This window comes from Pteropus medius, unplaced genomic scaffold (assembly GCF_902729225.1).
Source record: "Pteropus medius unplaced genomic scaffold, Ma_sr-lr_union100, whole genome shotgun sequence".
NCBI lineage: Eukaryota > Metazoa > Chordata > Mammalia > Chiroptera > Pteropodidae > Pteropus > Pteropus medius.
In genome coordinates, this window is record NW_024354502.1 from 24,050,826 (window position 1) to 24,065,558 (window position 14,733).

Genomic DNA, 14,733 nt, shown 5'->3' on the forward strand with positions numbered 1-14,733 from the left:
TCATTGCAATTAATTTGCTCAGTGTTATTTAGCACTATCCTTTAGTACAGTATGGAGCAAGGCAGTAAAGTTAGTCAACCTAAACTATCAAGACCAATATTTATGTCACTGTCAACACTACCGATAATTAAAAATAAAATTGAATGATTTTAGAAAAGTTTACCAGAATTTAGGTGAGTTGAACTCCCTCACTGGCCAGTGAAAGATAGGTTCTTAGTTGGTTTTTGATTCTCCATTATACGTTTCCTTTCCCTCTTTCTTCACTCTCATTTCTTGCTTATTTATGAATAGTACTATATCATTTCCTCTGAACTATAACTGCCTCCCATTTAATCCTCCCAAACTCTCCTTCCTCTTAGTATCTTTCCTATTTTGCTCACCTCTCTGATCACTCATCCTGGCATTTATCTTTATCATAACCTTCATCCTATAGGGAATAGGAGAGAGGGCCTAACAGCAGAAAAACACTATGTGGAGAACTGTGTTTTACAAGATAACTCTGAGCTGCATTGTAAAAATATAGAAGTAGGGGAAAGCTCAGAAGAAAAAAAATTAAGAGGGAAATAGCAAGGGCCTGAATTAGGATAATAATGGCAGTAACGGATTTTTTGTTGTTGTTGTTAAATATGCTGAAAGACTAAATAGGATGTAGTACGTGGCTATAGGACAGTGATAAAAAGGAGAGAATGAAAAACATATGCAGTTTTCTAACTGTGCTGATTGGTAGATATTGTTCCTTTAACAGAGATCACCAACTAAAGTATGAAGGAGTGGAGGTGTTCAGCTTTGGACATGCATTTAGGGGTGATGTCTAATATGCCAATGGACAATTAGTATTCTAAATGGGCAGGAAAACTTCTAGATTTAAAGAGAATGGACATAAAGAAAATCCTCCAACCATTTTCTCCTTTACTTCCTCTCTTCATTTTACTGAAACAAAATATGTGTTGAGAAGCTACTGCATGTCAAGGCCTAGGACAGGAATTAGTGAGAAAAAAAAAATAAAGGACAGAAATAAAAAGAGTCTATTCAAAGTATTTTCTGGTGGGAGATGACACCATAATAATGGCATAAAGGGCTAGAATGAGGGGAGTGTTACCAGAGGAGGCTTCATGGGAGATGGCATTGATCAAGGATGGAGTGTGCATATTTAGGTTCTTTAAGTCGCCTTATACCCAGAATAGGGAACAAACCCATGCTTGCCACTTCCCTTCACTGTCTGGACCTAGCTCTGGGGATCCAGGCAGGCTATAAAACAGAAGTCTTTCCAAAATACAGCCACATGGACTTCACTGTACTGCCCTCCTCTACATTCCTTCTGTGGAAGTAATACTGTGACTTCTTTGTGAGAGAACTTTTGTTAATCTACTTTTTTACATCTTGGTAACAAAGTATTTATGCCCAACTTGTGGAAGGCTAAGCAACACTATGGTAGGAGTGAAAGTTTAATCCTCAACCCTGGGACCTCTCTGGAATCTCCCTACTACCGCCATAGAATATGGAGATCAAAGCATCTTCACAGCAATCAGAGTATTTTAAAATTCTGGCTGGCCCAGCAATCCTACTTCTAAGCATTTATCCAAAGAGAAATGAAAACATATCCACAGAAAGACTTGCACAAGAATATTCACAGTTTTATTCATAACAGTCAAACACTAGAAATCACCCTAATGGCCAACAACTGCTGAATAGACAAACTGTGGTCTATCTATACACTGAAATACTACTCAGCATTAAGGAATGGACAACCGACACGACATGGATGAATCTCAAAAGCATTATACTGAGTGAAAGAAGTCAGACACGAAAGATTACACATTCTATGATTCCACTTATAGAAATTCTAGAGAAGAAAAACTATAGTTCCAGAAAGCAGATCTCGATGTGAAAGAGGCAGGGGAGTCAAGGAGGAAAGGGACTGCAAAGGGGTACAAGGGAATGTACACGGCAGTGGAAAATTTTACATGATTGTGGTAGTGGTTACATTACTGCATAGATTTTTCAAAACTCATCAAATTTGGTAAATTTACATTATGTAGATTATATCTCAATAAAGCTAATTATTTTTTAAAAATCAGGCTGGGCTGAGGAGTAGGCCCATGTATTCCCAGCCAGAAGATGCCAGTGGCCCTCAGAAGCTGTCTGATCCAGCACTGGCTCAGCCCTCTGGCCTCTGCAGCCCTGAGAACTCCTCTGCCTTAATGCTTTAGCCACAGACCATGATCCCCCCTGAATGCCTCAGACGAAGGCCCCCAATGACTCATGCTCTAAGACTCAGAGAATAAGTAACTTGCCAAAGTTATTTGACCTTCAGCCAGTATATAGTCTGGACATGCCTCTAGGATTATTTGATTTTCAAACATTGGAGATTAAAAAAAAAAAAAAACTCTGGAAATTGTACATAAACTGTGGTTTAAAGCTTAGTTTAATATTTATAAGGTCTCGGCTTTGAGTCCTTTCTCAGTCACTTACAGGTTGTGTGGACTTTAGGCAAGTGAATTTCCCTCTACATTAGTTTTCTCGCCTATAAAATGAAGAAAATAGATCCTATTTCACTGAGCTTTGAAAGGATCAAATAAGATAGTTCACACAAAAAGCACAATAACTATTAGTTATTGGTATGATCTCAAATGCCAAGCTGGCACCAAATGGAATGTATACAACACATATGTACAAATATTGCTCTCAGCTATTCAGAGGTTGAATTTCCACACAATGGACCCCATTCGACCTCTCAATTAGTCCTGCCTTTCTTCAGTCTGTGTAGTAAAACTTTTCAATGTAGCAAACTTTTGAAAGTGTCTGCTGTTAATGAGTCTACAAGGACCATCCCTGCAGACCCAACCTTCTTGACCACAACTCCCAATTCCCAGACATCTTATTGCCTCCTTTACTCACCTGATCTGGATACTTGCTACCAACGATCTCTGCTACAGTGTTGAAGGAATTAGCATCTGGGTAGTTCTGTGCCCCCATCTTCAGCTGAATGATAATTCTGCTCCCACGAGAAACCATCCTTGACATCAATTCTGCATCTTCTACTGTAATACAGGCTGTTGGGATCTTTGGCACACCATCCTGGTATTCCTGAACACCTGTGTGAGGACTTGAGAAAATAAGCCACCAGGTTACCTTGAAAGCAGAAATGAACCACAAGTATATTTTAAGCATCTGTATCTGACATTTGACTTTCACTGAACTTTGTTCACATATGAGAAGTAGGACGAGTGGGAAATATTGTTTTATTTGATTGTGATATGAACATAAGTTTTCTTTTTGGTAAAAATAACTTAGAAACTTCAACTTAATAATCACCTCATTGAAAACATTACATGAAATTTATTTTGATAATTTGGATGATCCTTCAAAGTTGCAAATTGCCTCAAACCTGGAAGAACATTAAGAGTATCTTCAGGACCAAGAGGTGAACACATGGGTTCCAGGAGACAAAGAGAACTCTGAAGTCCATCAGGGCTACGGACCGGAAGACCTATACAACTGGCAGAAAACTAGCCCAGGTACACTCAGCTCTCTGGTCACTGACAGGCTCTGGGGCTACTCTCTTCCCACCCAAACAAAGAGGTCAGAATATGTAGCCTGGAATTGGTGGTAGAACGCTTTGCAGGAAAACTATGGGACAATGAGAAATGTTTGTGCTCCTATGAAGGAAAGTGCTGAATACATCCAGGACCTCGATTGCTCTGTGTTAAGAAAAAGAACACTATCATAATTTTGGCAATAAAGGAGAAATATTATCCTGATTCGTTAAATTTTTCCTGCTAATTTCAAGATGCTTCTTACATTACTTGAAATGCTTATAATCGAAGTTTATGTTAATCTACTATTGATTCAACCTCTGTGTTAATCAAGTTTATCAAATTCATTTTCTAAAATTGCTGTCCCTTTTTACCCTTGTAGTGCAACTCCAAAGCTTCCCAGATCACAACTCCTTCATAACCAAGCAGGCACAGCTTCTGAGTGCACACTGTATTCTGTCGGTCTATTCCCATCTTCTGTCAAAGCACAAATTAATAGCTTCCCTTTTTAAATTATTTTTTCTTTTCATATCTCCATATTTATTTCAGATTGTCTCATATTTAAAAACCTTTCTCCTCCTTTCAGCCACAATGCATTTCTCTCCTAAAGAAGTGACTCCAACCTCCATGTGCATAAACACAATGATCCCTTATCATAATTGCTTTCTTGGTGTGACTGTATTGTTGTGACATGTCAGGTGACTATTTACTGACTTAGAGAAACTGCATAGCCAAATGATTAAGAATAGGCTCAGGAGCAAAACTGTCTGGGTTCAAATCTGGGCTCCGCCACTTATTGCTAATTAACCTTGGTCAAGTTATACCTCTTTGCTTCAGTGGCTTCATCTATAAATTGAGGTGATAATAACACCTATTTCACAGTTATTTTACAGATTCAATTAATTTATACAAGCAAATCACTTACACTAGAACATAGTAAGCACCTGATAAATGCTAAAACTTTATTTTATGGATGTCTGTTACATTATCCCTGTAGAGACTGTCTAATCTCAAGTACTACCATTTGAGTACACCTGTTATGAATATTTCTTAAATGTTTACTGGACATGTTATTCTTCATCGAGGGAGAGACAAATGACTTATAAACTCAAAATGTATAATACAGAAACCCTGAATCTGAATCTCTACTCTGGAATATGCCTAATCTACTCTAAATGCTGGTTCAGGGCAGGCTATGGAGTTACGTAACCTAGGTCAAATCCTGGCTCTCCCATTCTCTGTCTGCATGACACTAAGCAATTTAGATTACCACTCTGTTTCTAAGTTTCCACAGCTGTAAAGTGGAGAATAATATTAGTATTGACCTCATAAGATTAATACGAGGAATAAAAGAGTATATGTAAAGGATTTAAAAGTGTGTGGCATGTAGTAATTATTTAGTAAACACTGTTTGTTGTTTTTATTTCCTCAGTGCTAATTTTTCCCACTGAGTTGATTGAGTGACTAATGACCAGAAGTACTTTGAAACATGTAGGAAGACAACCTAAATATTTATTATTCATATTACCTTACGTGATGTCTGAGACTCAACAAACTCTCCTTGTTCTCAGATTCTCTTACTCAATGGGGGTCAGTATAATACTTCTTAATAGGCTCTTTAAATAATTTTTCTAAACAAATTTGTACTAATATGCTACAGGTAAGAATTCTTAAAGTGACAGTGAGCAGGGCATGTACCCACGGCTTCAATAAGGAAAATGGCACTGAAAGGAATCTTCCAACTGTGGTTCTGAATTCAAGATATAAAAGCCTTATAGTTTGCTTCTGTAATTAAGCATGTCTTCCAGTGGTGGAGTATCTAGCACTGTTTAGTAGAAATAAGTAGAATGACGATTCCACAGTTTTATTTGTAGTCCTGTACCTTCCCTATAATTGTCTTATAGGGAATGATCAGCATAAACACTACCTTCCTGCCCCCATTTACAAGTCCCACCTGCAATTTAACAATAGCAAAAGGTAAACTATAAAGGAAGCCATAAAAAAATCAAAATAAGTATATTTAAAGATTAATACCAATTCTTTATAAACTCTTCCAAAAATTATAGGAGGTAGGAATACTTCCCAACTCATTCTACAAGGCCACTATTACTAACACCAAAACCAGACAAAAGACATTGCAAGAAAACTACAGACCAACATCTCTTATTAATATAAATACAAAAAATCATTAACAAAATATTAGCAAACTGACACCAGCAACATAAAACATATGAAAAGTATTATACACCATGACAAAAGGAGATTTATCCCAGAAATGCAACTTTGGTTTAACATCCAAAAATCAATCAAAAACAAAGTGGTAGACTCATACATCCAAATTTCAAAACATACTACAAATCTATAGTAATCAATAGAGTGTGATACTGGTATAAGGATAGACATATCGATCAATAGAATAAAATTAAGTACAGAAATGAACCTTTATAAGAATGGTTAATTCGGTTCAACAAGGGTGCCAATACAATTGGAATAAAAAAATATTTTCAACAAATGGTGCTGGGGCCAACCTGATATCCACATGCAAAAATAAATAAATAAATAAAGGTGCACCCTTATATTATAAAACCTACAAAAACCAGTTCAAAATGAATCATAGACCTAAGTGTAAGAGTTAAAGCATACAATTTCACAAACTTGCATAAAGAAATTCCTTCCTAGATATAACACCAAAATCATATGCAACGAAAGAAAAAATAGATAAATTGAATCATCAAAACTATAAACTTTTGTATTTCAAGAGACACTATCAAAAAGTGAAAAGGCAATCCACAGAATGGGAGAAAATATTTGCAAATCACATATCTAATGAGGTACCTGTATCTAAAATATATAAAAAATTTAAAACTTAATAATAAAAAGGCAACCCAATTAAAAAATGAGTAAAGAATTTGAATAGGCTTTCTCCAAACAAGATAAACAACTGATAATAACCACATGAAAAGATGCTGAACATCAACTGCCGTAAAGGAAATGCAATTAACACTGCAATGAAATGTCACTTTACACCCACTATGATGGCTACCATCAAAAAGACAGATAAAAACTAAGTACTGGCAAGGTTATGGAAAAATTTGAACCCCTGTACATTATTAATGGAAATGTAAAATGTTGTAGTCACTTTGCAAAACAATCTGACAGGTCCTTTAAAAGTTAAATATGTAGTTACCATATGACCCAGCAACTCTACTCCTAGGTATATACTCAAGAGAAATGAAAATATATGTTCATACACAATATTACACACAAATGTTCATAGCAACATTATTCATAACAGTCAAAAGGTGAAAACAATCCTAATGTCCATCAACTAATGAATGGATAAACAAAAATGTGGTATACCCATACAATGGAATATTAATCAGCAATAAAGAAATGATGTTCTTGTATATGATACAACATGAATGAACTGTGAAAATATTATCATAAGTGAAAGAAATCAGTCACAGAGGATCACATGTCATAAGATTCTCTTTATATAAAAAGTCCAGAATAAGCAAATCCATAGAGGCAAAAAGTAAATTTTAACTTGCCTAGAGCTAGTGGGGGAAGGGAGAAGCAGCAAAGGGGAATGAATGCTAATAGGTATAGGGTTTCTTTTGGGGATGATGAAAATGTTCTAAAATTAGATAGTGATGGTAGTTGCACAACTCTGTGGATATACAAAAAACCACCAAACTGAGTGTTAAAGGGGTAAATTGTATGGTATATGAATTATATCCCAATAAAAATTCTAAAATATCAGAATAAGAATCTTAAAGTCTTAGATTTATCTTTAAGGAGAAAATCCTGGTATCTTTTTCATTCAAAACTCATGCTTCCATAAACCTAGCTTATGAGATGTATGGAAACAAAGCTTGATGAATACTGTGCTTACCCTATAGTATACCTAAATATAAATGAACACATAAAAACATAAGTTTAAATAAATTTTTCAAATTTAATTAAATTTCTGTATATCTTATATAAAGTGACATAACTGAAGTCAGTTGAATATTTCCTGTTTACATAAGTGCAATATTTAAACAAAATAAGCTTGAAATTTCCCACCTGATTATCACATATCAATCAAACTCCCTTAATGCTAGTCACTTCTGACTAGTTGTTTATCAAAAGTACCATACACGTTATGTTTCTGAGCATTTCGAAATTTGCAAAGTTCAAATCAACCCCTGAAAGTGGGTGTCAGCTTATATGTTAAATAACCAACAAGAGGACAATTATGTATCCCTACTGAGAATATGCAGGTTTTCACATGGGCATATAATACATTGACTAAAGTAAAATTATTCCCAACACTTGTAATATTTCCTAAAGAAAGGGTCTGGGGGTGGGAATGGTTGTAAGACTTGTGAGCTTTCGAAGTTATAATCTTGTTTCTATGAGGGTTTTTTTTTTTATGTCTTTATTAGTACAGTTAAAAGAGCACTTATTCTGTTTATTAGAAAGGTTTATTTGATTTAAAAATCAGTTTGAAAATAACTCTCAAAAAATTACAGTTGACTGTTAATGTTTTTAGATCTAGCACCTTAAGAGTAAATTCATCTCAGACTTTTACACTGTCGTTAACAATAAAGAGTAAATTAATCTCAGATGTTTATACTGTCATTAATGACACAAAAGCAAAAGGATTCATTTACATCACAATTTCACAAAAGGAAAACATTCAAATATTTCCAACTCCCACAAGTGAAAAAAAACCTGAACAAGAGAGAAAAGGTAGGACTAAATGTCATTTTCAATTTCTGTGATTTAGTTGAAATAGCATAAGAGAGACAGGAAAAAGTCAAATTCTTGAATTCTATTCCACATTGATGACAGATTCTGTGAACGAAATTTAACCAATGTGTTTAATATCTTATCTTCACCTATAGATCCCAGTAAGGAGCCTATTACAAGCACAGTATCAGATATACCTTCTTCCAAAATAGAGGGACCCAGCCAACTCCACGAGAGTATGAGAAAGAAGGAAGATGGTCAAAATGCTTAGAGAAATAAAACTGTGATTTTAATATCCACACTATACAGGAAGGACTTTTGTCTTTTTCTCTAAAACACAGTAATGTAAAGGAGATTCAAAAGTATAAGAAGATAACTGCCTATGAAATAAATATAAGAGAATTAAAAATAGCTAAAATTTTTATATTTAATATTTTGTCATCTATAAAATATAGCATAAATGTTAGTTTTTATTATTATATATTTTTAACTTAAAGTAAACATCACAAAATATATTTGGTCTTTTTTTCCATTTTGACTTCATTCTTCTGTATGTTACAATTACTGCTAGCTTATACTAGTTTCATCTTACTTTTGGCTTTTCTTCCTTATTTTCTTCTCTAATCTCTAAAATTTTTAAAAGAAAGATTTGTTTGTGTATTAAGCAAAAACAAAAACTTAACTTAGAACAACAATAGTGTTAAAATGAATAATTTATTTAATAAAAATGATAAATATAAATAAGATATAGAACATAAAATCATTTAGGAAATGAAGATGGTAACCTTAATCAATGAAATGCTCTGTCTATATTACCAACTGAATATTGTTCTCAGTTTAAGCCCCAGTGGGATACAATTCTGACTAACTGAACTGAAATGTATTTAAATATCATCTAACCCAGAGCACTGTCTTCTCACTCAAAATATCCTAAATTTCTATTATTAACTCTGTTAAACTATGTCACTCTCTAATTAACCTCAGAGCCCCAACATCCTCCTGTTAGAACAGAACTAACATAAAGCTCATAGCACATGCTAGGGACTGAATGTGTGTGTACCCCTTCCCAAATCATATGTTGGAATCCTAACCACCATGGTGACAGTATTAGGAGGTGGAGCCTTTGGGAAGTGATTAGGTCATGAGGACAGAGCCCTCTTGAGTAGGATTGGTACCCTTATAAAAAAGGCTCCAGGGAGATCCCTCGCCCCTTCCACCATGTGAGATTACTGTGAAAAGACAGCAATTTAAGAAATCAGGCTCCCAACAAACACCAAATCTGCCAACACCGAGATCTGGGATTTCCCAGAATTTAGAACTGTGAGAAATAAATATTTGTTGTTTATAAGCTACCCAGTCTATGATTTTTTTTTAATAACAGCCTGAACAAACTAAACAGCCCATTTTATTGGAAGGGAAACAAAATAAAGACACTTGATTGATTAAAACTCCGGAAAAACTGGTGATTGGTTTCTTTCTCAACATGAGGAAAATAATTTTAAAAGCAAAGCATCAGCTAAATATTGAAGGAGAAACAAGAGAACCATGTTTTCAACGTGTGTTCCACAGAATACTAGGCCTAAGAAACTACATGGGAGAGACGTTTCCATGGTTAAATAAAGTCACAAAACACTGGGCACTACTGCACCATTTTGAGAAGCCCATTAGCCTATGGTAGGCTCTGACAAGTAATATATTTAAGAAACATGTTTACTAAGCATTTCCCAACCTTAACTGACTGTAGAACCCCTTTTTCATGTAACACTTTTATCATCTCATACACTTATCTGAGAAATACATTTTATAAAATGTTAATTCACTCTTCTTTAAGGAGGACCAAAATAAGGCTAGCAATAGTATTTCCCACCTATGTAATGTAGAGATCTTTCTACAGCCAGAAAGTAAGTTTCAAATCTAAGTATGGTTCATAAAATCTTTTGTAATCTGGCCCTGATTAATTTATTTTCTCATCCTCTACCACTCTCTGTACATAAACACAAATACACCTCACTCACATTGACTTCTTACCATCCTCAAACGATGCCTTTCCCTTTACCACATGGAGCCTTGATACATGCTGCTGCCTCCATCTGAACTGTTCACTCTCTCATGCAATGCCTGGGCATTTTCCTTCAAGGTTCAATTCAAATGGCCATTCCTCTGTAAACCATTGGGTCAAAGGAGAGACTCACTCCCCTGTATACCCATTTCTGTCCTAGTCAGGTTTCATCCAATCAATGAAACATGAGTGGAGCAAAAATGTTGAGTAATTAGGAATTCCTGCTGTCTCATTGTCTGAGCTAAGACACTGGTCTTCTCCTTTCAGACTGGAACTTACACCATTGGCTCTCCTAGTTCCCAGGCCTCTGGATGTGGACTGGAACTACATCATCAGCTCTCCTAAGTCTTCGGCTACAGATCTTGGGATTTCATAGCCTCCATAATCATGAGCTAATTATTCATAATAAATACCTTTTTATGTATGTACATATTATTGGTTCTCTTTTTTTTAGATAACCCTGTCTAAAACAGCCACCATTAATCAAATTTCCCTTTTTTAGCAGCCAAATATATTTCCGACATTTGCAATGACCAAAGTAGACAAATCAGTGTACTACATATTTAACAATTATAAATATTAAAATTTCCTTATACAGACATACAGCTTCATATCAAGTAAATAAATCCAAATTAAAATTACTAAAGGAAGCCATTATAGAGAACTCTGGGAAGATGACATAGTAAACCTATATGAAAGAAATACTCAAGGAGTTCTGCAGGGTAAAACAAAAGGACACTAGACAGTAATTGAAAGCCATATAAAGAAATAAAGATCTCAATAAAAATAAAGAAATAGCTATTATAAAAGTTATTTTGTTACATCAATGTAGTTCTACTTTTTGTTTTCTACATGATTTAAGAGGCTAATGCATTTAAAATAATTATTAGTTAATGTTTGGGAGGCACGTAGTGTATGAAGATATAATTTTGTGATATCAATGACCAAAAAGGATGGTGATCGAACTGTAAAGGAGCAAAGTTTTTTTATGTTATTGAAGTTAAGCTGGTATAAATTCAACTTAAGAGTGTTATAACTTTAGTATGTTAAATGAAATTCCCATAATAATGACAAAGAAAATAGCTCTAGAATATAAACAAAGGAAAAACATGAGAAAAAACCATAAACATTCTACTATATAAAAAACAACTAAACAAAAAAAAAAACAGTAATGCAGGAAATGAAGGACAAAATGCTAAAAGGCATAAAGAAAACAAATAGCCAAACGACAAAATTATACCCCTAATTATCAATAATTACTTTAAATGTAAATGTATTAAGCTCTTTAATCTAAAAACAGAGCTTGGCATAGTGGGTTTTGTAAATGATCCAAGTGTATACTATCTGCAAGAGACTCACTTTAAAGCCAAAGACACAAATATATTGAAAGTAAAAGGATGGAAAAAGATATTCCATGCAAATAGTAACAAGAGAACTGGTGGCAACTATATAAATATCAGATAAAATAGACTTTAAGTCAAAAAAAGTTTACAAGATACAAAAAAAAGGACATTCCATATTAATAAAGGGATCAGTACAGCAAGATATAACAGTTATAAACATTTATGCACCTAATGACAGACCATGAATTATGAAGCAAAAAATGATAGCCTTAAAGGTAGAAACAGTTAGTTCCACAGTAATAATTTGAGACTCAATAGTAATTCTCAATAATAAACAGAACGAGACAGAAGATAAGGAAGGAAACAGAGGACTTAACACAATCAACCAACTTGATCTAACAAACATACATAGACCACTCTACTCAACAATATATACATACTTCTCAAGCACGCATGGAACATTTTTCGGGATAGACAATATGTTAGACCACAAACTCAATCTCAATAGGTTTAAATATAAAGTATCCCTCAAAGTATCTTCGCTGACAACAATAAAATAAAGTTAGAAATAAATAACAAAACACAAACTTGAAAATTCACAAATTTATGGAAATTAAACAGCACACTCTAACCACTGGATCAAAGAAGAAATCAGAGAATATTATAAAATATTTAAAGATGAATAAAAACAAAAACACAACACACCAAAACGTATGAGATGCAACAAAAGCAGTGCTAAGAAGGATATTTATAGCTATAAATGCTTATATTAAAAAACAGGGAAAATCTCAAATCTACTATCCATATCTGCAACTTAACAAACTAGGAAAAGAACGAGCTAAACCCAAAGCAAGCAGAAAGAAGGAAATAATGATTAGAGCAGAGATAAATGAAACAATAGAAAAGCAACAGAGAAAGTTAATGAAAACAAAAGTTTATTCTTTGAAAAGATCAACAAAATCAATAAACTTTTAGTTAGTTAGTAAAGACTTAAATTATTAAAATCAGAAATGAAAGTGAGGACATTACTACCAATGTCACAGAAATAAAAGAAATCATTAAGAGGATAGTATTAACAATTATATGCTAACAAATTACATAGATAACCTAGATAAAATGGAAAAAATTTCTAGAAACACAAAATCTAAAAAGACTAAACCATGAAGAAATAGAAAATCTGAATACATTTGTAACTAGTAAGGAAACTGAATCAGAAACCAAAAATCTCCCTACAAAGAAAATCTCTGAACCTAATAGCTTCTACAGTGAATTCTATCAAACATTTAAAGAAGAATTAACACAAACGATTCTCAAACTTTTTACAAAAACTGAAAAGGAGGGAATACTCTCGAACTCATTATATGAAGCCAGCATTTCCCTAATATCAAAGCTAGTCAAAGACACTACAAGGAAAGAAAACTATGGACCAATATGCCTTATGATCATTGGTGAAAAAAACGTCAACAAAATACTAGCAAACAAAATTCAGCAGTGTGTTAAAAAGATTATACACCATGACTAAGTGAGACTTATTCCTGGAATGCAAGAATAGTTCAAAATACAAAAATTGATCAATGTAACAGATCACATTAACAGAATGAAGGAAGAAAACCATGTGGTCAACTTAATTGATGAAGAAAATTATATGACAAATTTTAAGACCCTTTCATGATAAAAAACTCTCCTTCAAAGTAGAAATAGAAGGAAACTACCTCAACATAATTAAAGCTATATATAAAAAACCACAGCAAACATCATACTCACTACTGAAAAATGAAAAGCTTTTCCTCTAAGGTCAGAAGCAAGACAAAGATGCTCAGTTTTGCAACTTCTATTCATCATAGCACCAGAAGTTCTAGCCAGAGCAATCAGACAAGAAAAAGAAATAAAAGTCATCTAAATTAGAAAAGAAGAAGTAAAATCATCTCTGCTCACAGGTGATATGATGTTATATATAGGAAACTCTAAGACTCCACAAAAAAATTATTAGAATAAATGAATTCATCAAAGTAGCAGGATACAAAGCCAACACACAAACACACACACACACACACACACACACACAAACATCAGTTGCATTTCTATACACAAACAATGAACGATCCGAAAAGGAAATTACAAGAACAATTCCATGGCAATAGTATCAAAGAGAATGACATACTTAGGAATTAACTTAATCAAAGAGGTGAAAGATTTGTATAATGAAAACTACAAAACATTGCTAACAGCAATTAAAGAAGATACAAATAAATAGAAATACATTCCATCTTCATGGATTAGGAGACAATATTGTTAAGATGTCAATATTACTCAAGGCAATTTGCAGATTCAGTGCAATTCCTATCAAAATCCCAATGACATTTTTTGCAGAAACAGAAAAACCCACTCTAAAATTTGTATGGCATCTCAAGAGACTCTGAATAGCAAAAACAATCTTGAAAAAGAAAAACAAAGTTGAAGGACTCATACTTCCTGATTTCAAAACTTACTACAAAGTTATCATAATCAAAGCAGTGTTATACTTGTATAAAGACAGACGTATAGACCAATGGAACAGAATAGAGAGCCCAGAAATAAACCCTCACATATGTGAGATTTTTTCATAAGAGTGCAAAGACCATTCAGTGGGGAAAGGAGAGACTTCAATAAATGGTGCTGGGAAAACTAGATATCCACATGCAAAGGAACGAAGCTGGACCCTTACCTAACATCACACATAAAAATTAACTAATAATGTATCAAACACTAAAATATAGGACCTAAAACTATAAAACTTCTAGAAGAAAACATAGGGAAAAACTACATGTCATTGGATTTAAATAATTATTGCCTGGATATGACAGAAAAGACACAGGCAAAAGAAAAAATAGACAAGTTAGACTTCATGAAAATTAGAAAAATTTTGTACATCAAAAGACAATATCAACAAGCAAAAAGGCAACAGACAGAATGGAAAGAATATGCCTGCAAATCATATTTCTGATAAGGGATTAACATCCAGAAAAAACAGAGAACTCCAAATACTCAACAACAAAAGCCAAACAACCTCATTCAAAAA

At 33.8% G+C, this 14,733-nt stretch overlaps 1 protein-coding gene across 5 annotated transcripts in view; it reads right to left on the reverse strand.

The window, feature by feature from the left end:
* CPQ (carboxypeptidase Q) overlaps positions 1–14,733 on the reverse strand; it is a 432,637-nt gene that overhangs the window by 222,811 nt on the left and 195,093 nt on the right. For all 5 annotated transcript variants that reach the window (XM_039853812.1, XM_039853809.1, XM_039853811.1 and 2 more), the window contains one exon: positions 2,899–3,106. In XM_039853812.1, coding sequence (XP_039709746.1) covers positions 2,899–3,106 — 208 coding nt within the window. The remainder of the gene's footprint in view (positions 1–2,898; positions 3,107–14,733) is intronic.